Raw genomic sequence first — 24701 nt, forward strand, 5'->3', positions numbered from 1 at the left:
TTCAGATGATACTTTCTCATTGAGGCCAGTTTATACCAATAAAACTCAATACATCTTTCTTGTTAGTATGGCCAAAGCAGTCTGCAGAATTTCTTAGGTCCAGGAACAGAATAAACCATTGAGTCATCATGAATAAATGAGTTATATATCAGTAATAGTGTTTGACACATAAAAATAATGTATTTGTGAGATTAAATTTTCATAGATTTTTTGCAAATACCAGATTACCCACAATTTGTCCATTTTCTTCTTTTTCAGAAAAGAAAGCAGAATGCAGACCTTTCTAAATATTTTTCTGGGATTCTTTATCTTTGAGTCTGTTGGAGCTGCACCTATAACTGATAATATAATTTATGATTCCGAGTTCTATGACATACCAATTGGAGAGATGCCTCAGGCATTTGTCTATGATGAAAATGAGCAGTCTGACGAATTAGAGGTAATCAGAATATCACTTATTCTATCTTTCCAAAGCGCACAAATGCAAAGGTTACTAATGTTTTTTTCTTGGCCACAAAAAACATTGTCAGACATATCTACGTATGTGGTTGCTATTGCCTTAGGTTGATCAACAATTTTCTGTGGTGATAATACACCATAGTTCATTCAGATTTTCCCTAATCTACAAATGTGGCCAAAAGATTTCCTGATTGTTTCTTCTTTGGGTTTTGGTTTTTTTTTGGTGGTAATCATTAAGAGCTGGTGAAATGTACTATGCTTCCCTCAGGTTTCTTTGTGTTGCCACAAAATCTTTTGGAGATTGTCCTTTTGAGTTGTCTGTCTGGATCAGATACAAACACAGTTGAGATAGGCCATCCAGGATTCCCCACTAAACGAGGTTGTAAAATGCGGTTTCCTGGGGTTATTTCTTGTAGCAATAGGTAATTTCTTGTAGTAATGTTCAATGCAAGTGTTTCTTGTATTTATTCAAGGCTATAAATGCTAGTGGTTTTTATTTCTATTAGAGAAGTGGGCAAAATGAAGTAAAAAAGAAAAGGAAAACACTTAAAGGTTACTGAAAAAATCCTGCTGAAATTCTGTTATACTATGAGTATGTTGACTTACATGCTTCATTCTCCCCTGTATTTCTGTATTTCTCCACGTTGCTAAAAGGCTGCATTAATTTTAATCTCACTCTGCTGTGTCAGGATGGGCACCACTTTCCTGAAGGTGATATATGCATTGTATAATTCAAGATTGAGTGGGATAAAAGTTGAGTGAAAAACATTTAAATAATAATTTTGGGGTTTGCTATTACACATAATATTTTAGTACTTTTACACATAGCAGTACATAATTCATGTTAATATGTTCTTTTGAGTGAACCATGACTGCAGCAGGAGGGACAGGATCTTTCATCGGATCAAAATTGGGTAGCACCCTTGAAGTCAAAGGATGAAGACGAATTAAGAATATTTTTTTATACGTATTATAAAAGTAATCTCAAAGTTTTCACTAAGATCAGAACCTTACAATGTGTAGAAAACAATTTTTCTCGTCTAAGTACTGAAAATAAATTTGCTTCAAAGAAATTTGCTTAAAGAAATTACTTTGACTTTAGCCTGATCCCCTGTGCCATGCAGAATCAAAGCTCTTTACATACCTAAAAGCTAGAGCTTTCTTCCCAGATAAAATCACCACGCTTCTAGTGACTGGATACTTGATTCTTTCTATTTCACACTGACAAATATGTTACAGTTTCTGTCTTTCTTTGCTCTTTTGCTCTTAAAGATGAAGCCTTTATCAGTGCTAAAAAATGGCTTCCTTCCCAGAAATGGGTGAGGCTATTTTGTATATGCCTCAACACAGAGATTTTCTCATTGTATCAATAGATTCCTTAGGAATGCATTGAATGGTAGGTGGGACCCTCCTGTGCTGTCCTCTTTCTCTGAGGTCCTAAGACAATGAAGCATAGGGTGGCCTCTTTCCAAGTCTGAGTGAAGAGCAGAGACAAGGCAGGGTGATTCTTTTCTATCCGAAAGGAAATTCAGGATGATCAATACTACACCCAAAAAAAAAAAAAAAGGAAAATAAATACAACAGGTTCAATCACAGGTTGCTTTCTTTAGGGAAGTATGGAATCGACAGAGTCCAAAAAGTCTTTTCATTTTGTCTTGTAAATTTCTTTTCTGGAGCAGGATTATGGCACATTACTTAGCTCTTCAGGCAGCCTTCTTAAAATTCAAAAGAAGGTCATCCATCATAGTACTTGGAATGAATGTTGCTTTGCATATGGATGGACCTCCCTGTGTGAGCCTTTTCTTTCCTAGATGCTTAGCCAAAATCCTTTTCTGCTTACATTCTTCTTACCATGTCCCACCCAAAACAAACCTAAGCATTCACAATTCCCCTAAACCAGGGAGAGCTCAGAATGGTCAGGGCTGTAGAAAACAAGCAGGCTTTATAGCTATGCATTTCAGTCTTGCACATTGTCTTAGACACTGAATATTATTGATGTCATTCAAGTTTTAAACAGAATGCATTTGATTTCTTGTTCGTGATTATGACTTTGCTCCCTGCAATCCTGTTATCATAAATATGTGAACTACACAAATCTCTCTATGTGTAAAACCCAATATTTATTCAAGGTTGCAAGTTAGTTTTTATTATGCATAGCTTAAATGATGAGCAATACCACAGAGGCCCAAACAGCAGGCCTTCATTCAATCTAGCCTGTGTACAGTAACTCAGGCTCTGATTTAAGGCCTGCATTTCATTTTAGAGAGCTCTGAATCAAGTTTTTAGTCTTCTGAAGCACTGAGAAAATAAACAAAATAACATTTTCTGTTGTTGTTGTCCTCATTTTAAAATTCAGCCATGTTTAAAAGAAATCATTCTGTTTAACACATTTATAGACTCATTTGAGAAATGAAACCTTTCCAAGGTTATGCATCCACCTGATCTTCAGCAGGTCCAGGAGACTGAAAGGTTCTAGGACGTCAGATGCGTTCTGTGTGCTGCTTTTGTTGATTTCAATGGGAGTTATGCATGCACGTGTGCATCTTAAGAAATTATTCAGAAGTGCCTATGCCAGTATGTCCTTTCCAGAATGTTGCCTGTTGCGTACTGTAATCATTCGTTTGATGTGTAACCACCAAAATGAGGGGTAATTGTTGAGGGATTCCTTCTATTCATTCTATCTGTCTAAAATTAGATGCTACATTCCAAGATCATCCTTCGAGACAAGTATGAATCATACTTTTGAATATTTTTGTGGTGCACTGACCTTGGCTGGCTGAAGGAGCCCACCAAGTTGCCTTCTCAGAGGGACAGGAGAAGAAGTTAAGATTAGAAACTCATAAGCTGACATAAAAAAGGCAGTTTAATGAAGAAAGGCAAAGGTTGAGTGCAGAAGCAAAGCAGAGCAAAAAGATTTTTTCTCTACTTCCCATCAACAGGCGATATCCAAACACTTCCTAGGAAGTATGGCCCCAGTGCATGTAGCTGTCTCTTCAGAAAACAAATGCCTTAATAACAAAGACCAACCCCACTCCCCATCTCCTTTCTCTTGCTTTGTATTGCTGATCATGATGGCACATGGTACGGAATATCCCTTTGGTCAGTTTGAGTCAGTTGTCCCAGCTATGTACCCTCCCAGCCTCTTGCCAACCCCCAGTCTACAAGCCTGAGGGTGGGTAGGGGTGTTGGAGAGACATCCTTGATGCTGTGAGAGCTCTGCTTAGCAGTCACCAAAACACTAGTGTGTTGTCAACACCCTTCTAGCTACACATGCAAAGTACAGCACTAGAAGGGCTACTGTGGGGAAAGTTAACTCATTCCCAGACAGACATAATGCACTACCTTCCTCAATTAACTTTAGATGGACTCTAGCCACCAGTCTCAGGCTTAGCACTTAAATTTCAGCTTAATAAAGTTAATTAAGAGTGACTGAAGCCAAGTTCATGAATTCTTTCCTACTTCTCATACTCTGGGATTGTTTTTCCTTGTGAAGTACATATGCCAAAAATAAAGTGCATGCGTGCATATACACACACACTTTATTGCCTTGCAAACATTTTTCTAAGAACATTTTATCTAGATAACAGCTCTTGATAATTTTCCACTCAAAATTTGTCTATTTTTCTCACAGATTTTAGAAGAACTTTGAGGTTTGGAAAAGTTACTTGAGAAGAGGAATCAGAGGTTATCTAGCATTGGCTGCTAACATAGAATCATTTAAGTTCAAAAAGACCTTTAAGATTGTCAAGTCCAACCATTAATCTTTCACTATCAAGTCTACCAGTAAACCATGTCACATTGTTTCATTTCTTGCATTCTTTTCACTGTACTCAATATATGTACATTTTTAATGGAAATATTTTGCAAGGAGGAAATACTTGTAGCAATGATTTACTTGGGAGAATTGTACTGAACCTTTAATTAAAGCTATGCATTTTCATGTATTAGGTGGGTCATGGGCTATAAAATCTGTGGTTTTCAAGTTCCCAGGTTAGTGATACATGGAATAGGTAGCTGAAGCTTTGCATCTCAAAAGAAATTGTTACTTAAAAAAACTTTACGTAATATAACAGTCAGAAATAAAATGTGTATAGAGACTGTAGGGAGAACAGCACCAGCTCTGTTAGATAATGGCTAAAAAAGGCAATGTAAAAAAAAAAAACTTATTACCAAGGAAAAAATTCCAAAGTCCTAAAGGACAAAGACGCTTCAGAGGAATGTCACTGTAAGACAGCGTACAAGCTTTATGTTGATTTTATCTTCTGAAACTGACAGTTTCAACAGTACAAACTTGAGCTGCTGTATTGCTCCTTTTCTTCACAGTAAGTTTCATTATTACTTTCAATGAATATTTATATCATGGTAGGGATCAGAGGCCCCAGTCAAGACTGGGTCTTCATTGTCCCAGCTGTTCTGCAAACATACACAAAAATAGATTTCCTTTTGTAAAATGGATACAATGAAGGCAGACTGTCAAAAGCATTCCTCTGTAAGCTTCTTGCTAGTAAAAAAGAAAGCTCAGTTTTTCACTCTGAAGTTCAAAATTTGCTTTGATATTGTGTGAGAAAAACAGATTGTCAAAAGAGACTCTATATATCAGCTACTAATGTCTAATGGAATCATGTTGAAACTTTTGATTATAGAACCTGTTAAATATAATCAGTCCATTTTTCTTTAGATAGGAAAAGCTAAGTTAGACAAAGAAGTGAAAATATAGGGGCATCAGAAAAATGTTTTCATCAGTAAGATAGGGTATCAACAAGGTTGAGAAGCAAATGAGCTATCCTAGCACTGAATAAGTAGCAAAAAAAGGGACTTGAATACAGGTTGATCTTGGTTTGTTTTTCTAGCTCACACAGAAGTGAGCTAGAAAGTAGATACATAAAATGATCAGAAACAGGCATTGTGAAAACCTTATATTTGACCCTGCATTATCTTGCTGAATTTTAATTAAACTGATATAATATTCAGGTGCCTTCGCAAAGCTCAGAACTTGAGTTATACACACCCCTCCACTTATATGTATGTGCACATACACACAAAGCATCTCTGCTAACGCACACATAAAGATGGGTTGTCCTGTGCAAGACCTCCCTCTTGACACTTTGCAGTTTTGAGAGACTTACACTGCTTTTTCTATCTTTGTGGCAGGTATTTCATTAAAAAAGAGTCTTCAAGTTGGATATGCAATGGCGTTGCAAATGTGTCATATCACATTATATGAAATTCCTCTGAGAGAGGTGACTGCTGAAACTCCATAGTGAGAATACATAGACCTTTTACAGTAGCTGCTTGCTCCCCTGATTTCCCTCGTCACTTAACCTCCCCTCCTTCTGGGCTCCCCCAAATTCAAGTTTTGTGACTTCCGCCAGAAAGAAGTAATGTGCACCATCTCTACTGACATGAGATATGAAACAAGGACACAGATATTTTAGAAAATTACTCCCATTTCCTAAATGGTACCAATGGCTATAAAGGCTTTTTTTCCTGAACACTGCCAAGTTAAATAACATGCATTTCTATCCCATTTAGGGAACATTTAAGATAAGAATAATTTTAGATCCATTCAAAACAGAATCCAGTGTGGTTTGATGCACATCTCAGAAGGGGTTCTGCTCCAAGTCTGCTCTATCTTTGCTCATGTTTAGTGATTATCTAATTATAATCCTTTGAAAAATACTGAGGTCTTTCATATTAGGCTAAGTAATCATGTTTCCTTTGGTTTGTTCTTTTCCTTCTATGAGTTCTGCCTCTTTGTATTCTGTTATTGTTTCAACAGCTCATCCAAACTCTCCTCTGGCCCCCATTTAGAATCATAGAATCATGGAATAGTTAGGGCTGGAAAGAACCTTAAGATCATCTACTTCCAACCCCCCTGCTGTGGGCAGGGACACCTTACGCTAAATCATATCACCCAAGGCCTCGTCCAAACTGGCCTTGAGCACTGCCAGGGATGGAGCATTCACAACCTCCCTGGGCAACCTATTCCAGTGCCTCACCACCCTAACTGGAAAGAATTTCCGTCTTTATCCAATCTAAACTTCCCCTGTTTAAGTTTTAACCTGTTACCCCTTGTCCTATCACTACAGTCCCTAATGAAGAGTCCCTCCCCAGCATCCCTATAGTCCCCTTCAGATACTGGAAGGCTGCTATGAGGTCTCCAAGCAGCCTTCTCTTCTCCAGGCTGAACAGCCCCAACTTCCTCAGCCTGTCTTCATATGGGAGGTGCTCCATTCCCCTGATCATGCTTATGGCCCTCCTCTGGACTTGTTCTAACAGTTTCAAGTCCTGGTTATGTTGAGGACACCAGAACTGCACACAATACTCCAAGTGAGGTCTCACAAGAGCAGAGTAGATGGGAAGGATCACCTCCTTCGACCTGCTGGTCACGCTCTTTTTGATGCAGCCCAGGATATGGTTGGCTTTCTGGGCTGCAAGCACACACTGCCGGCCCATGTTCATTTTCTCATCGACCAACACCCCCAAGTCCTTCTCTGCAGGGCTGCTCTGAATCTCTTCTCTGCCTAACCTGTAGCTGTGCCTGGGATTGCTCTGACCCAGGTGTAGGACCTTGCACTTGTCACAGTTAAACTTCATAAGGTTGGCATCAGCCCACCTCACAAGCGTGTCAAGGTCCCTCTGGATGGCATTCCTTCCCTCCAGGGTATCAACCGAACCACACAGCTTGGTGTCATCGGCAAACTTGCTGAGGGTGCACTCAATCCCACTGTCCATGTCACCCACAAAGATGTTAAACAAGACCGGTCCCAGCACCAATCCCTGAGGGACACCACTCGTTACTGGTCTCCAGCTGGACATTGAGCCATTGACCGCAACTCTTCTGCGTGCAGCCATCCAGCCAGTTCTTTATCCACCGAGTGGTCCATCTATCAAATTGATGTCGCTCCAATTTAGAGACAAGGATGTCGTGTGGGACAGTGTCAAACGCTTTACACAAGTCCAAGTAGATGACATCAATTCTTAAAGACTTAGTGGGCTGCCCACCAGTATCAGCATAGCTGTTCTATTTAATGATTGTACCAGTTTTTTTGTTTTGTTTAAAGAAAAAAATAGTATAGAAATGGTACTGCATTAGTAATTGTACATATTTCATAGCAGCACAATCCCTACTGTGACATCATGGAAATCTGGGGTTTGAAAATTTACTTTAAATGTTACTTCTCAAGAATGGTTTTGGCTCTGACTTTCTTTATGGGAGGCCTAAGCTTGAACCATCTTCAATTTCTGCTTTTCAATTTCCACTCCTGACCTAAGCCTTATTAATAGAAAGGAAAATAGTAGCTTTGGATGTAATAGTTGCAGCTATCAATCCTGGGTATAGAGTTCAGACAACAAGTTCAAGAAAAACTATGAAGTACAGAAAATTAATGTGCAGAAAAAAGTGCTCTGTTATAATTCCTTTTTTGATATTCAGAGTTGTGTAGCAATGCCTATCTTTATGGCGTAGAGTGTCCCTTCCAATGGCAGGAAATATATCATACCTATGCCCCCATCTTCAGCTCTTTCTTCCTTGTACCATATTCCTGTTCTGAACCTGTCATTATATAATTGTTAACCGATCTTACACTGACAGGATGTTTCTATATAGCATGACAGTTCACACTGTGAAGACAAACTATGAGAAACTTCTCTAGTTATGAAGATACAGCAGCTTGTGAACACTATGTCTGTATCACTGCAATCTATGTGTACATACCAGACTGGATCAAATCAGACAAAACGTCTTTGCACTATAAGCTGTAGAAATTTGAAGGAAGAACAGATCTGGCACCACACTTTGGCCTTGATGTCTGGTAGAAGATATAGTTGCCTTTATTGTCTCTTTTACAGCCAAAAGAAGACGGACAAGCACCTTAGGGAGTTAATTCGCAACATATGTGTGCTGAACCTCCCTCAGGAGGTGATTCTTCCTCCACTGTCTGCACCAGGAATGCAATGAGACTAAGCTTAAACTCAATGTATGAAGTTGAGTGAATCATCTTTTTTGTTCATGTTTCTAATACTGATTGGTTTTAATTTGGATTGAAATTTAAAATAAAACAGTCACAATGCATTTAGGAAAAGACAGACTGGTGAACTGGGCAAAAGCATGATCAGCTCCAGCAGTGCCTGGTCTGCCTGGACTGCAAGAGGAAATATGCTTGAGACCCTGAACCCTCCTTTACAGTGAACTCTGGAAATTGATCTGAGACAGCTCCTTACTACAAGTCTGAGGGCTGTCAGTGTTTCTGGTAGATGCTTTGGTCTCTGAGTGATGTCCAGCTTTGGCTGTGTATGTGGCTTGGATTAGTGGGAGCTCCTGTGGAAATCTTTATTAACTATCTAGGACTAGTTTTCAGTTCTTTTGTGCTTTATAGTAGTGCAATTTCGAAACCTGACATCTTTATCTTTGAAATTTTGTGTCTGTCAAAACTTCAGCACTGTTTCAAAGGAATGCGCTCTTTGTAGGCTCAGATATTGCATAGACCTCAAAGCAGAATGTTAGAAACAAAATCTGTAATTTCAAATACAGTTCTGGAAGGAGACTTTGACTACATTTGTACTCAGGGAAATACAAATTAGCTCAGTTTATATCAAATTTCTTTATTCTCAGACAACAGAATTAGTCAGTAAAATCTTTTTAGCAATGTTGTGTAGCATTAATTTTTTACTCAGGTAAAATCAGTCATGAAATATATACATATTTGAGACAAGAAGTTTTAGGATACTGTGTTCAAGGTGCTAAAAAGACTACTTCTCTTGTCTAAGACTAATCAAAAGTAACTGAGGGTCTACCTGTATTTTCCAAGGCTGAAGCCACAGTAACAAATTTCTAGATAACTGAGTTACAACGCTAGAGTTTTGTAAGTTAAATATTAAGGTTAGTCTGACTGTATGTGTATGTGTGTGTCAAACCGAACAGAAATAACAAAATAACTTAAATAAATTAGAAGGCTTAAAGGGTTAAATAGTGATCTGCATTGATAAGAAGGACGCTGTATTCGACTGCACCACTTCCAAAACACTGTTCCCTGCAGTAAAACTGAGGAATGTGTTGTTTATGCCAAAAAAAACAAAGGTCCCTCACCCTGATAACATTGCAACATAGGTGACTTCTTGGTGAAAGCACTTCATCTTACCCCCAGCAGACAGGAAATACAGTTATAGAATACAATATATACCATTCCTTTCCATGTGAGCCATCATGAAATCACATTCCCAATGAGGAAAAGAGGCAGTGGGCAGCAACCTGGCTTAAGATCAATGGATATTGGAGTATCCAAGAGTCTGAGGAAGACAACTACCCTATGACAGCTAGTGAATCTTAGATGAAAAATTGTCCAAAGGTTAGTTTTCAATGCCTGTCAAGAAGAATCCCAGAGGCACTAAAAGGAATCAGCATCTTCTATCCCTTGTCTTCTGTGTTGAACACAGGTGATCCTGGCCAGAGCAGTAGGGAATACACATTTAGATATGTAGGAATATGTGGCTGTAAATGTACAAGGAATTAAAATCTGAGAGAACGAGTGTGAGTAGGTAAAATAACTTTACTTAGGGATTTTGTAAAAAAATAACATCTTCCCATTCCCCAAGATCTGATTGACTTTATTACACTAATTTTTTATTACACAACTTATTTATGTAGCTCTCAACAAGAAAAGGACAATTTATCTGAGCTACATCATCGCAGTTTAAGTGTTTCTTGCATTAACATGCAATGGTTCAAAGATCTATTTATTTTTAACATAAACCAATAGGACAAAAAGAGACTTTAAATGCAAATTCAAGAAGAAACAAGTATAATCCACTTTTGGAAAGGAAAACAAACCAAAAACCTCTGCCATAGTTAGGCATTTTCTTGTAAGCCTTTGGTAATTTCAGAAGAGCTGTGGGGAAAACTAGTTCCTTTTGATGGGTCAGTGTGGTGCAACCATCCCTTCAAGTTTACAACAAGAGACTTAGCAAGTCTCTTGTTAAGTTCTGAAGCGTCGTTTGTGTTTTTAAGTATATTTTTTGCGGTAAAAGAAGAAATGAAACAGGACATAGTTCAGATTCTCCTGTGGATTTAAACTAATTACATGTAATACTTCAACTTCGATCCTAAAAGATGTAAACATAAAACATTAGACAAAACATTTATCCCTGGAATTACACCACATTAGAAATGTAGCAAGTGACAGCTTCCAGCCTTGCTGTTTTCCTCTTTAAATCTGTTTATTTTCTGTATTTTACTACTTTGCATAGATTATGTGGGTCTATAATCCTCATATAGGTTACATTTACCTACATTTCTATTCTGTTCCACCCTACTGACTCCTAGTAGACAGATACTCTTTCATCTTACTTGTATTACCCATACACAGAGTTCAGCCTCCTGAGCCATTTCCAATCTTAAAAGCTTTTTCATTTGTCTCACCTCTTCAGCCACTGGTGAGAGATAGATACCTGAAGAGCTCATCCTAAAAGAAACATCTGTGGTCAGTGGCTGGAGTTGCTTTTCAGAAGTTTTATCTCATTCTCTGCTGACTGTGAAAGGATGCTAGCATAGACTAAATGCCTAGCCTATGGATGACTGAAGTTACAACTTGACTTTTAGCAATTGTATTTTATTGCGCTTTGATATGTTCAGATTTCTGTTCTCTTGACTTTTGCAACTTCCTGATCTGAAAGTGCCTCTAAATTTGCCACCCACTTTAAGAAGTTTCATTTGTAAATGTAGTCACATTGGATAAATATCAGGCAGAGAAAGAAAGAGGTGCCTCTTGCAATCTTAAGAGAGATATCAGTTTCCTTTGGCATACTCTGTGGCTAATATTCAGCACTGGTATCCTCTAAATCTTTTGATTTATTTCAGAGACAGTGGAGAGTAACTATAAACCACAGAGTTAGGTGTTTAAAGGTAGGTGATGTGATCCCCTGTAAATGTTTTCATACACCATACATTATACCTGGCTTGGCAGGGTAGTTGCAATTTGAAGACTTGCAACTGTTGGCAAAATCCCCAAACTTGATTGTATTTCTCTACAATATTCTTCCTGCTTTTTGATTTTTCATAAATAATATTACTTAGAGTAGCAAAAGAAATACAACCCCAGCCCAAACCCTCCCAAACCCTATGAAAAATATTACCATTGAGTGATATAGAAACATTTTTGTTTCAATTTCTCAGTAAAGTCCATGTTGCCAAAAATTAACAAACATCTGGAAGATGAAGAATCGTTCTGCACAGTATAGTCCAAGAAATATCTTTGTTTTGTTACAATCCTACGTGATTTATCAAATACGCAAAAGATAGAAAGATGCATGGATCAGATCACCAATAATGGAAAACAGACTTTTACCTTTAGGTTAACGGTTCCACATGTACCTATGTAGAGGAAACAAATACTGCTCATGCTCTGGGTCTGGTATGTAGTACACACGTATCTGAACTCCTACTCCATTACCAGTGTAAAAATGGCAACATCATAAATTCACTGTAATAATTTGCCTTCTTTATGACAGTCATAACTGGTGCAAGAGATGGAATTGATAATTCTAACTGTTTGGAACAGTTTCTCTAGAACCCAGATTTAGCATATTGACAAGGAAACTATGGGGAGACTTTCAATTGTGCATCTCCAAAATGAGATAACATCCTGTAATAAGAAAGAGATAACAGTCTAGAAACAGAATTACTAGAAGTTAATGCTACTTCTTTGGTACCCAACAGCTACAGTGACTAATCAACTAAGAACATCTGAGATAACATAAAGTAAATCACAAATCCCAAGGTAGTTAAGTTCCATGAAGTCTGCTCTCAAATATTCAGAGAAGTGGCCATCAGTGTAGATGACCCAACTCCCATGACAAGTGAAAGGAACTTTATCTTAGGTCTGACTCCTGTTTACAAACTGTGTCTTGAAAATACTTTTGTCCAGAATATTATTTTCATTAGAACTGCCACAAAAAAATGCATACAAAGCTGATAATAGGTCTCAAAATCTCTGCTTTCTGTCCCAAAATTTGGGACAGGTAATCTTAGCTGATTTCACAGAACTGGTGAAGAAGTAGACAGCATGTGCAAACACTTTAATGCAGTACTACCCTGGGTCAACAAAAGTCTGGAATGCATCTCCCTCTAGGCTTCTTCCATTTGGAGAACATCTGTCCCATTTCCTTTGTTCCCAAAGTCTTTTTTTGATTTGTCCCCAGGTCCATTCCTAGTTAAGCAGTTCCACTTTCAGTGCTGGAGATGGGAACGTTGTGTATCTGTCTGCTCAAAGGAGCAAGGTATATCCTCACTCTTACATCAACAGGTTACTTAGAGTTCAGCTGAAGTTCATTTTGCTCAACTGATCACCCTGCATATTAGTAACTGTATCAGGGCATTTTTATCCATAAATCCTACCAAGTAATAGTATCTATGCCTTATTGGAATACAGCTGCAGAATATACAGAAAACTTGAAGTGCGCTCAGTCAAAATCGGAGTCTGTGAGGTTCAGAATTCTTCCTGTTTTTTCATTGCTTCTATAGTCTTTCACCTCAGAGAAACTAATCGAGGCAAAATATTTGAAGCTATGGCCACTATATAACTTAAAAAAATTTGCACATAAATTTTTTGCAATTTCTGTGCAAAAAAATATATTTTAGATGGTCATTTAGGTGTTTTCAAGTAGTTCAAGATCATAGTATTTAATACTGCTAGTAATGATATGTAGCTACACCAAAGATCCAGGGAGTATATTATGAAGTGTAAGGGGCTTACTTACAAAATTGTAGTAAATATATTTATATAGACAAATGCACATAAGCATTTCACAAAAATATATTTAAAATATACCCTGTCCAGAATAAAAAGAGAAAAATAACTACTTGCTGAATATTATATAGTTAAACCAAGAGATTTAAATAGTGATCAGAATATACCAAAAGCTTTGCTTGTGCTTGGTGTGTTACTTCCATTAGTTTGCACAGTCTACATAGAAAGCCTAATTTAAGAAATCCTAAACACTTTTCTAGTCTGGATGTTTTTACCTGTCTTTTACAACTAGAATTTATGAGAACTAATGTGAGTGATTTCAACAACTGGTTCTCCATGGTCACAACAAAGCCAGCAGCATCTGGGGGATGATCTCAAGAAAAGAGATTTTGGTCTGGTGAAAAACTCAGGATTCAGTAGTTTTATGCTGTGTTGTGTTTATGCTAGGTTTTGTGCGAGAAGGATGAAAATCTTTGATGAAGTATAATTTTAGGCTTCAGTGCCTTCACACTTGGGATAAGAATACTGTGATGAAATTCCTATTTTTGGTCTTGCCTTAGGAATAGGCTAAAGAATATCAACTGTAGCACAGTGGTGAAGCGCCCACAGGGGTGCATGTATTACTTGACTTCTACCTCAGATGTGCAAAGCCCTATAAGGACATTAGTTAATTGTCTGGGCTTTTAAAATTAAAAAGTGCACTTTCAAATGAGGCGCTAGTATGGTCAAACAATATTATTATACACTGGGAAATCAAGATACAGTGGTAAAGTAACTCGCAAAAGTCACTTTTGGGTGGATTCTCAGTGTCTGGGTGATTGCAGTAAAACACTATCTTTTTGCAAATGAGGGCCCCTTTTTAACAAACCTGGGAAGTCTGCAATACTCTTTATGGTATTTATGGAGTAACATAATGCAAGAAAAAGTCTACATCTTTATTTTTATCCTGAAGTTGTCCTATACAAAATAAACAGAATTAATCTTTAGAATTAAAATTAACACAATAAAATTAACTGGTTTGACAATTATGTTGAGTGGAGAACTAAAAATGTTTCTAGTTCCATGAAAGGACCTGCCAAGAAAATTGTCAAAATCACTGCCAATGTGTTAGTAAGCAGTATGAGAACTTAGACTTCATAATTCTTAGAAAATAAGGTTTTTAAAGTATGTTAGTGTTCTTAAAACATCATCTGCACGGCTACATTGCATTTAGATTTATGCTGGGACAATCTACAATTTGGTTAAATGACTTACATTTCTTTGGTGCTTCACAGCAAATTTTCATTTTTTGCACAGAATATATCATTTTTTATCACACATCTAATTTTAAATAAACATGGAAAAAGCATTGTTAGCACATTTTCTCGCTAATAAAGTATGTACATGTATGCATACAACAAAACATTTAAAACACTGAGGTAAAAAGTGATTATGTTGGAGTTCATTAATTGTTTATACATCATCAGAATTCATTATAACTGTGGGATAAAATGCAGAACAAGCACTAAACCTCAGAACATATGTGACCTCTAGTGGGAGAATATAAGTAACTGGAAGAGAAACAGCTCTCAGTGGAAACAAGTAATATTTCCTGTTCCCTCTTAATTTTCCCTAGATAGAGATTGGGACAGCACTACCTTCTATAATTCAAGAGAATTATTATTCTGCACCATTGAGTGATGAACTTGAAGAGGAAGCATCAACACCAAAATTAATTGATGGGTCTTCAGCACAGGGGTCTGGGGTTCTTGGACCCCAAACTCAAGATGGTTAGTAGGAAGAAAAATGAGTTTTGCATGTGTAGTAATGCTTTTGAGTAAGCCCACTTTGCTTGCTTATGAATGTAAATGAATGTACCTCTTACTGAAGACAGATATAGCATGCCTATCTGAAATTCAATAGGCGCCTAGTCAAAATGTTTTCATGCTATTTTCATGCCAAGAAAATAAACAATGAAGCTTTTTTTTAGATAAAGTTTTACTTAATGCCTACACACAATTTAAAAATTTTCTAACAATTGGCAAATGCTACAAGTATTTTTTATTTACTTGGGTTTCAATATCATTACCAACTATCTTTATTTTATAGTGATATATTACATGATTTTTATAAGTCTGTTCATACAGAATGCAATTAATATGTGGATGAATTTTTGACCATGAAAACAAGAAACTGCAAAACTTCAGGAAAGGGAGCTATTTTAAAATTTTGGATGAGTCTGATTTTCTGTTCTTCTGATTAGCTGTAGTGAAATAAGGATTTTCTACACACAGAGGAATTAAGATTTTAAAATGCAATCTGTCTTTTCCCACACAAACATTGTGATGTTAATAACTGGCATTTGTTAACAGCTACTTTAAACTTGTAGTTGATGTGCACTAGAGTCATCCATAGCTGTGATGGGCCTTTGTGTTGTATGGTGACGAACATACAACAGGAAAATCCTACTTTTTACTATACCAAATACTATAAATAAGTGCCATTGATGGGAAAAAAAAAATAATAAAAAAAAATCATGCTTCCAAAACTCTGTCCTTAGTGAAGATCCTAGTATTGTTTTTATACATATTACTGGTGATCCTTGACCAGGTAAAAAAACCTAAACCAAACCAAAAAATACTTATGTCAAAACAAATAAAAATGGAAACAAAAATTTGGGAAGTTCAGGAAAAAACTGCACAATTTTCTCCATTTTTGAAACCTGCAGGATGTTACAAAACATTTCAAGTATTTTACGTATCATGAATTCTGTCTCTGTCAAAATTTTTGAGCACTGGATGCAAATCAACCAGTGCATCAACTACAGCCATGTATGGGAGGCTCAAGGATGTAACATATCAAATCAGATCTTTTTTGTGTCTTTATTTTTTTCAGCAACATATTTTCTCATCAGATGTTGCTGCTGTTCTTGGCGTGGTGCTGGATAGAAGACTACAAGGGTCAGGAACATCAAGCCAAGTTCATTTTTCTTGTTGATATCTTTCTGTATCCTCCCCATACGTCTGTCTTGTTTCAATCTACATCAGACATAAGAGACAAATAACACTCCTCCCAGACCAAAAATTGGACAGAAGAGGAAACTTTCTTCCTGTACTATATTGCAATATTTCCAAAAAATGTCAGCTATCCTAAACTCTACATCTATTTAGGCCTAGATTTCTTGGAATAGTTCAATATATGACAGTTTATTTTCTCCCTGTGTCAGGCTTGCTCCATGTAACTAATTTAAACTCTCAAGTGGAGGAAGTTAGGGAAAATACACTAAAAACCTTATCTCTCCAATTATTCCTGGATGCCAAAGTGGAGATATGTAATTATAAGAGTACTCTGGTCGCTGACTCTTTAATCTTACCTGAAAAGACCCCACATATATAACCCACCTTTCAGTTAGTTACTGCAGTCTGTTGGTAACTGACACAGTTTAAAAAGGTAAATCTTCTATGCAACAACTGATCTGGAGAAAAATGTTTTCATACTCATTAATTATGCTGCAATTTTATAAAGTAATCAGAACAACAAAGAGCCATCTGCTGCAAGGAGGAGGGAAGAATGAAACAGAAAAGCATTTCTATGGGATTAAAAGATGAGAAACAGATATGCTGATTTGCACCCATAATCAAAGAAAAGATGTATCAAAAAATCAGCGCTCACAGCAGCTAACAACATTTCCTGAAAAAAATGCCATTCAGACAACACAGTCAGTGTCACAATTCTCACCAAATTTGAACAGTGCCATCTAAGGAAACATTTGAATTCATGGTATTCATGCAGTTTTATGACTAAGATGAAATGGATTATTTTTTCATTTTCATACACTTCTAGTGGTAACGAAATGTTTTGCTAACATGGTCTCCAAGTTACATTAACTCAGACTGATAGAAAAATTTTTCATGATACTAAATTTCTGAATCAGAAAATGTAGTTTAAAAATATGAAAAGGAAATTGAGGTTCTTCTCCATAGCTCTGTAAGAAAATTTTAATTTCTTTACAAATTATTCAGAAATACTATTTACAGAACCAAGTTTGGGAAATCATATCAAGTTTCAGTCATTAACTGATATTTCTCCAGCTGGATGGAAGTGCATGGTTGTCAGTTAAGAGGGAAATTGATCTTGATTGGCTGCTGTCACCTAATATTCTATTTTCATAGTCTCAGAAACACTGCTCAGAACAAGTTAAATGACTTTCCAATGGGCACAGGCAGAAAAAATAGTTTTAAGCAGAATTGATTGACTTCCTTGTAATTATACGATCTTGTAATCAAAACACAGTAGGAGTGAATTTTATCATTAACAAAATCTTAGGATGCGCTTAGGTGAGCATTTTATTGTAGTAATTTGCATATCAATTTTGTACATCTTTTTTGTAACAAACTGTTTTCTTTCAAATTCTTTGATAGGTCTTCCTACTTGCCTTTTGTGTACATGCCTAGGAACGACAGTCTACTGTGATGATCGTGAACTTTATGCTGTTCCACCATTGCCTAAGAAAACCATGTATTTCTACTCGCGCTACAACAGAATCAGGAAGATCAACAGAAATGACTTTGCTAACTTAAGTATGTATAGTAGTATTGGTGTAATTAACTTCAATTTCTGTTATTTCTGGCTCATGCTAATCTAAGACATAGAGATTAATTTTATGTAATATTTCATCACGGTATGGAGAAGCAGCTTGCTATTTTTGAATGCAAAGGTCAATACTTCAAATGCAGATTCTCTGTCAAATTTTTGAATTATTAGAGAAAACAATATTAATCTATTTTTTTGCTCTGGATTGTAATCAGCTTTAGAAAGGTAGGAAAAAAAGCTATATCTCATAGAATATTTGTAGCATATAAGAAAGTGCTGTTTTCCTAAGCAAGATCAATTCTTAAATAGACATACTTTAAATTATTTGCAAACTATCTGTGTAAAAAACTTTTAATTTTCAATTTTACCTTTAAATTATATGTTCATTAGTTTGTTCCAGAATTATCTAAGAAAATCTTCAGTAAATGAAAACTGCTAATGCAAAACTATTTGTGGCCTAAAACTGGTGATTTAGGAGCCTTATGTTGCCACATTCACTGCTTAAGTTTCTTAAAGATACTTGATTTTTTCAGGAAGTATTAGGTCTGCCCTGTTTAGGGAGAGGGAATACTATGCACTCACCAGCTTGAATATCAAGTCATATTCTTTTAGACCTAGCTTTGTATAAATAAAGCTTATTGATTTCAGGATGAAAAGTGTGTAATCAGTGTCTAAAAAGGCTACTACAGTAACCCAGGGAAAGGCAAAGATCCTTTTATGAAAGAAAACTATAAAGGATTGATTTGCTCAAACCAAGATGAAAGTTGGGAAGGACCATGTTTGCTGTATAAAAAAGCAAGAAGAATAAATTCTAAGAGAGAAAATTTATTTAGGCCAAAATATGCTGTTAACATAAGAAAAGAAAAAATAAAATAAAATTAAAAACATTCTGGATGGAAAATATAATTAAACAACAAGATTAATACATTTCAAATTAATGCATATTAGTGCACTGATATTTAGATGTTGTTCTCTTTTGCTAAAAATCAGCTTAATTTTTCTTTCTTGATTGGAAAAAGTAAGGGTGGTTTAGAAAAAAAATCAATACATCAAATTTCTTACATAGAAGGAAACGTTGAAAATAAAGAAACATGTGAAACAAGGGGGTAGGGAATATGTTTATTTCCATTTAAATGTGTTTTTTTTTCCCAAACCATAGCCATTTAAATATTTCCAGAACACACAGAAATTTTAAAACTATTAACTTTAAAATCTTTCACTGAAGATATATGATGAATAACAGACAGTTATACACAGCATGAGAACAAGATGTTGGTTTCCTTCTTAATAAGAACTGTTCAAATATGGATTATTACATTTTATACTGAGAAAGAGAGAAAACACTATCACGTAGTGTGTTAGGAATGAGCCTGATTCAAAACACTTCACCTACAATTTAAATAACCCTTTTGCCTTTTTCTGCTTTTTTCAGAAAAACTTTCAGGGAATACAATCTTACATGTCTGTTCCATTTTATTTTTCTGCCAGACAATTTAAAGAGGATTGATTTGACTGCAAACTTTATATCAGAGATTCATGAAGATGCCTTCTGGAGGTTGCCCCAACTTCAGGAGTTGGTGCTGCGTGATAATAGGATAAGGAGACTCCCTGAATTACCATTTACCTTAACATTCTTTGACGTTAGTAAGAACAGACTTGGTCGCAAAGGAATACGTAATGAGGCATTTAAAGTAAGTCTGGGTTTGATGGGAAAGACTTCTGTTCCTCTTTACAAAGGAAGTGGTCAGAAGAGCAGCCTAAGTATCCATCTACAGTAGTAAAACTATTAAGACTATAGGCACCATGATTGTACTGACAACTGGGTAATCTATGGAAATGGACCACTATATATAAGCTCTATCAGCTCGACATGAGAACCCTTTTTATTCTTCTTTACAAAAATCCACACAAGACATATGATGGTACATTATGTATATATCTATGAACCAACTACCCACATGACTAGCAAGACTCCAGAAACATGCTCAATGTTCCCTTAGATGTAGGTAGGGGGAAAGGGCAATGCTGTGGATAGAGCTCCTTCAAACCTACTTTGCAATGTATCTACAGGGGAACTTGCTAGACTATTCATTAAATGGATATACTTTCTTTCCACCTTGAAAAGCAGGGAATTTGGAACCTGTGAGTGATCATCCTTCCATGAAAATTTTGGTGGGGAGAAGTAGCCATGTACTACTCCTAACTGCACGTGAAATATGAGGTCCTTATAGAACATAGGCTAGCTTCATATGTCAGAGCTGGATCATATGCATTATTCAATTCTATCTAAGAATGTAGCTGTAACCAGCCATGTCTGAATTTCTCCTTTGGAAAACAGGTTCTTAATGAAGCAATCAACAGCAGTTACACAATCATATTTTTTCCTAGCCCAAGACGAGGCATGTTTTGGGAACAGGAATGATGGGAAAAAATAAGTCTTCTAAACTGAGACTCTGGCCTAGCACCCTTTTCTTCTTCACTGTCCTGATTTTAGCCACGAAGAAATTTCAGTATTAATCTTCTACATATGCCACTAACCTTCACCCTGACATCTGAAAGTTCTGTCACTATGAATTAAAAAAAGACACTGCACTCAAAGTAGTTAGGTACAATGACAAATTATGTGTATAAAAAGTGGGCAAAATGAGAGTATTCTACTGATTCTTATTGACCTAGCCAGGTTTACTATAGTTATAATTACCAGATAAAGCTCCTTCTTTCACTAAGTCAAGGGAAAAAAATATTTACCTTTTCAGATGAAAGAAATTATTAGATCAGGCATTTCTTATGCAGTTATAGTTTGCTTCAACATAAATACACTTCTGCAAAATTCAGTAAGCTTGTCACACAAGCAGGAAAATAAACAGAATAGGAAGCCTTTTTGCATAATCACTGGGAGAGGCAGCATTTTCACTTCAGAAAAACATCATTGAAATTGCATCTCTAATTACCAAGTCTCTAGAGACTTCAAAGAAATATTTTTCCTTCATTTTAATCCAAACACATAATCTTTGACAGCAACAAATCTCAGCCTATACAAATGAAAGTTCATGACTGTCTTGAATTTCTGTCTTTTCAATCATATCATGCTGAAACCAAATATCTTAGTATCCAGCAGTGCTCATTGCAGTGACAGATTTCAAACTTACTTGCTAGAGATATTAAATGTCTGTCATTTTCCCCCATCTTTTCATTCATTATCTAGGATCTACATGAACTGCAGCATCTTTACATCACTGACAATAACCTGGATCACATTCCACTGCCTCTCCCTGAAAGCCTCCAAGCTCTTCATCTTCAGGTAGGCTACAGAAGTAATGGCTCTATTTGCCATGTTCAAACAGTAGGTAAAACCGGAAAGCGTAGCAATTGTCTTTTTGTTTCTTCTGTTTATCCAAAACTGTACATACTTGACCAAAAAACTATTGGAAACATGCAATTAACTAGTGAAAACAGTATTTGAAAGAAGTAAAATTTGGGTCAACTAAGCATTAATTATTAAAATTTGTAATACAATATTTTTCAAACATAAAATTCTAGATTTACCATGAGTACAGACTAAAGTCAGGTTCACAGCTGTCAAGAGCAACATTAGTCTAAAAGACTTCAAAGACAGAAATCCTTCACACTGCTCATACAAATCTTCCATCAGGAATATATTTAGATACACAAAGAAAGTTGTTTTACGTAGTGCTTGTACCTATATAGACTATGTTTCATTGTCTTTTTAAATACAGGTCATTCACACTTACTAAAAAACATCTTTCAGCCAAACTTTTTTATTTGACTATGTTGGAACATTCCATTCATCATCTTTATGTATTTTTTTTTTTTTTAATTTGCTTTTACCTAAACCATTGTTTCTGAATTCTTCCTTTTGACCTTTTCCACCTCTGCTTCATTCCCTTTATCTCCTCTTGTACCAATGTCCAATTTTGATTTTCAGAAGTTTTTATATTAAATACAGAAAAATATGTTTGAACAAATAACTTAATGCACCTTACATAATTTGATCTTTATCTTTCAATAAATAAATCTACAGAAATACTCTACCTACTAGCTATTTTTTTCACCTGCGCATGCCTGTAAATTAAATAGTCAGTGCTATGTGCTACAGACTAAAGCTAGTGAGCTCAACTTTTCACATCAATTTCTGACTATGAAAGGAGTGGAGATGGGAAGAATATTCAGACAGCCCTCATTTTAGGACATGACCATTTTAGTCTCAATTTTCAGACAATATTGTATTCTAGCAACTCGTTGCTGGAAACTGTTTACTTAAAGAACAAAATCTTGGTGAAGATAAGTTATATGAGAGGAATTTAAAGCAAAGGAATAAAATCTAAAGCATTAAATTTTCCCTGTACATATACAGATGTGGGTTAAGCTAATACGAGAGGATCTGAGGAAAGAAAATTGTCGCAGATCAGATTGCAGATTTGTGCCTTTGCAGGTTGAGGCATAACAAGTTGTCAGGATGATAATTATTGGTCTGTGATTTTTGCACTGACCTATGATGGTTCCAATTTGCATTAATAAGTCTCTTCACTATGATATCAGAAATGAAAACACTCTATACTTCTACCAGGCCTCTCCTGCAAAGGCTGTCTCTGCCACATGCTTTGGGTTACTTAGTTTTGAAGCTTTACACTGACCAAGAATTTTTCCCCTGGTTTGGAAGATTTCTCTGTTGATGACTTGCAGCCACAATCTGGCCCTTGGATTCAAGAAAGTATCTTGTTGGCATTGAAAATACATCCATAAATTGTTCTTCAAAGAGTAAAAAAAATACTTTCAGATGACTGTTCTAATCTACTTTATTGTGTTTTTTTTAGAACAACAACATTCAAGAGATGCATGAAGACACTTTCTGCAAAATTAAAGATTTTAGTTATGTACGTAGGGCTCTTGAAGACATCAGACTGGATGGTAACCCCATCAACCTGAGCAGAACCCCTTATGCGTACATGTGTCTACCCCGTTTGCCAGTTGGCAACCTCATTTAAGCTTTGACAGAAGCCAATATTGTAAACTATAAGAATTTTTAAAGAAAAATTATTAGCTCACTGATACACAAAGGAAGATGTTTTTTTCCAAATCTCATTAATTTAGTAAATATTTCTATTAATAATGAAATCAATTACTGAGATATAAAGAATAATTTTAAATGCTTAAAGACAGCTCCATTATCTACCCAACTGCAAGTTGTATAGCAATATCAAGAAAAATATTTTACTACCAGAACTGTACCAAAGGTAATAAAAGATCAATGTCTATGTAACATTTTATGCTGAATTATTCAGATCTAATGTAAAAATTCTAAAGTGAAATATTTTATATGTTAAAATCTATTGCATAGTAAATAAAAAATAGAAATAAAATGTGTACACAATTGAATATTTATCCCTTTTAATTTAATTAAATATTTTCTCTCAGAGACTCCTCCACTTTTTGATGTCTTTCCTTAAAGGTCCCTTCATTTTGGAAAAGTGCTAGCAATATGCCAAAAAATGCATTTTCCAAAGCAAACAGAATTTTGTCTTGAATCAGTACTGAAATTTAAAGTTTAAACTTGCATCAGATTACCCCCAAATGCACATGAACTATTTATAGCTTTTCAGTATTAATTGGTCTGTGTAAAATGATGACGCCCAAAGCTATCTTCTGTATCTTTGATAAACTTGCTTACCATATCAGTTGGATACTAAAAGCCTCATGTAAAATAGCCTGTTAGAGAAGTACTGGACTTTATTCTGCATAGGAAGTGGAAAAAATTCCCCTCGATGTATTTACACAGTCACAAAAAATATCGCAGTTCAATATCCTATGAACCAGAATTCAAATGCTCAAGTCACAAATGTCCTTGTGAAGGCATGGCTCAGTTTCCAGTTATTTGAAATAATTTCACTGAATTTTTCTGCTTTTCTGGTTTTAGAGCTGTGGGAAAATGGGGGAAAATTAGAGATCATCTCCCCCTGGCCCCCCAAAGTTATAACACTAAGGAAATCTTAGGATAAAATGCAGCTGCTTCTCTAAGGGGTGGGATGCAGTTGGTACGCACAGAATCTACCTGGTGATAGTTCCCCAGGCAGCCCTGCAATCCTGGCAGATACTAAAAGAAACTGAACAGAATGCGGAGCAAAGTGAAGGCACTGTGGCCAGGCTCTATTATGCTCCCTTTAGGAGGGGGAACTTGAAGGTGCCATTTTTAAAAGCAAAAACAAGAGAATTTTACAACCATCAGTAATAAAAATATGTATGAGTAGGGTCACTCAAGCTCCATAAGCATACAGTTAAAAAATTGAAACTTGTGTTATTATGGAAAAACCTAGATAGATACAAGGGCCTTCTACAAGATCAGAATGAACACTGATGAACAAAGAGCTGATAGTGGGAGAGGAGGCTTTACATTATGTAGGTGGACCAAGAAACGGGGCTAACAAATCTCTAATCAGGAAAGACTACCCTTGAAGATTGAAAGACTGGTACATCCTGGAAGCATATGGACATCATCAACATATGGCTTCATATGTCAGCAAAACATGATTAGGGTGTCCTTTTGATGAAAACGAGGTAACCTTATGTAAACTAACTGACATTCTGTATATGGTGGGAGGGTTACAGAGAGTTACTAACCTGAATCAAATGGTATAAATATGTGAAATTAGGAAAGGAAAAGGGGAAGACTCTATCATAAATTCTGGGATCAGTCAACAGGCTGAATCTGTCTTCTACCCCATAGGGACATCTATTTGATAAGAATTTTATCTTATGCACATTAAATGACTAATTCATGTTAGCTGTTATGGTCTGGTTATGGTCTGGTTATATTCTGGTTATATCTGGCTGTGTATCACTTCAAGCTGGTTTGGCAGACAGTATCTTATCACTAGAAATCTCTGAACCTTATCCTGTCACAAACTTGTA

At 36.1% G+C, this 24701-nt stretch overlaps 1 protein-coding gene across 1 annotated transcript; it reads left to right on the plus strand.

Moving 5' to 3' along the window:
* Positions 1-271: 271 nt before the first annotated feature.
* On the plus strand, positions 272-22780 carry EPYC (epiphycan). Its single transcript, XM_057423584.1, has 6 exons — positions 272-439; positions 14818-14971; positions 17603-17761; positions 19263-19465; positions 20980-21075; positions 22610-22780. Exons 1-6 carry the CDS (start codon positions 272-274, stop codon positions 22778-22780), a joined length of 951 nt encoding a protein of 316 aa, XP_057279567.1.
* The last annotated feature ends 1921 nt before the right edge of the window (positions 22781-24701 follow it).

This window comes from Pezoporus wallicus, unplaced genomic scaffold (genome assembly GCF_028554395.1).
Source record: "Pezoporus wallicus isolate ANWC-B61680 ecotype Strahan unplaced genomic scaffold, APGP_CSIRO_Pwel_v1 contig_7722, whole genome shotgun sequence".
NCBI classification, from domain to species: domain Eukaryota; kingdom Metazoa; phylum Chordata; class Aves; order Psittaciformes; family Psittacidae; genus Pezoporus; species Pezoporus wallicus.

Coding starts and splice junctions, on each gene's coding strand:
- EPYC (XM_057423584.1), top strand. CDS start 272: ATGCAGACCTTTCTAAATATTTTTCTGGGATTCTTTATCTTTGAGTCT. Junction 14,972..17,602: donor TGGACCCCAAACTCAAGATG/GTTAGTAGGAAG, acceptor ATTCTTTGATAG/GTCTTCCTACTTGCCTTTTG. Junction 21,076..22,609: donor TCCAAGCTCTTCATCTTCAG/GTAGGCTACAGA, acceptor TGTTTTTTTTAG/AACAACAACATTCAAGAGAT.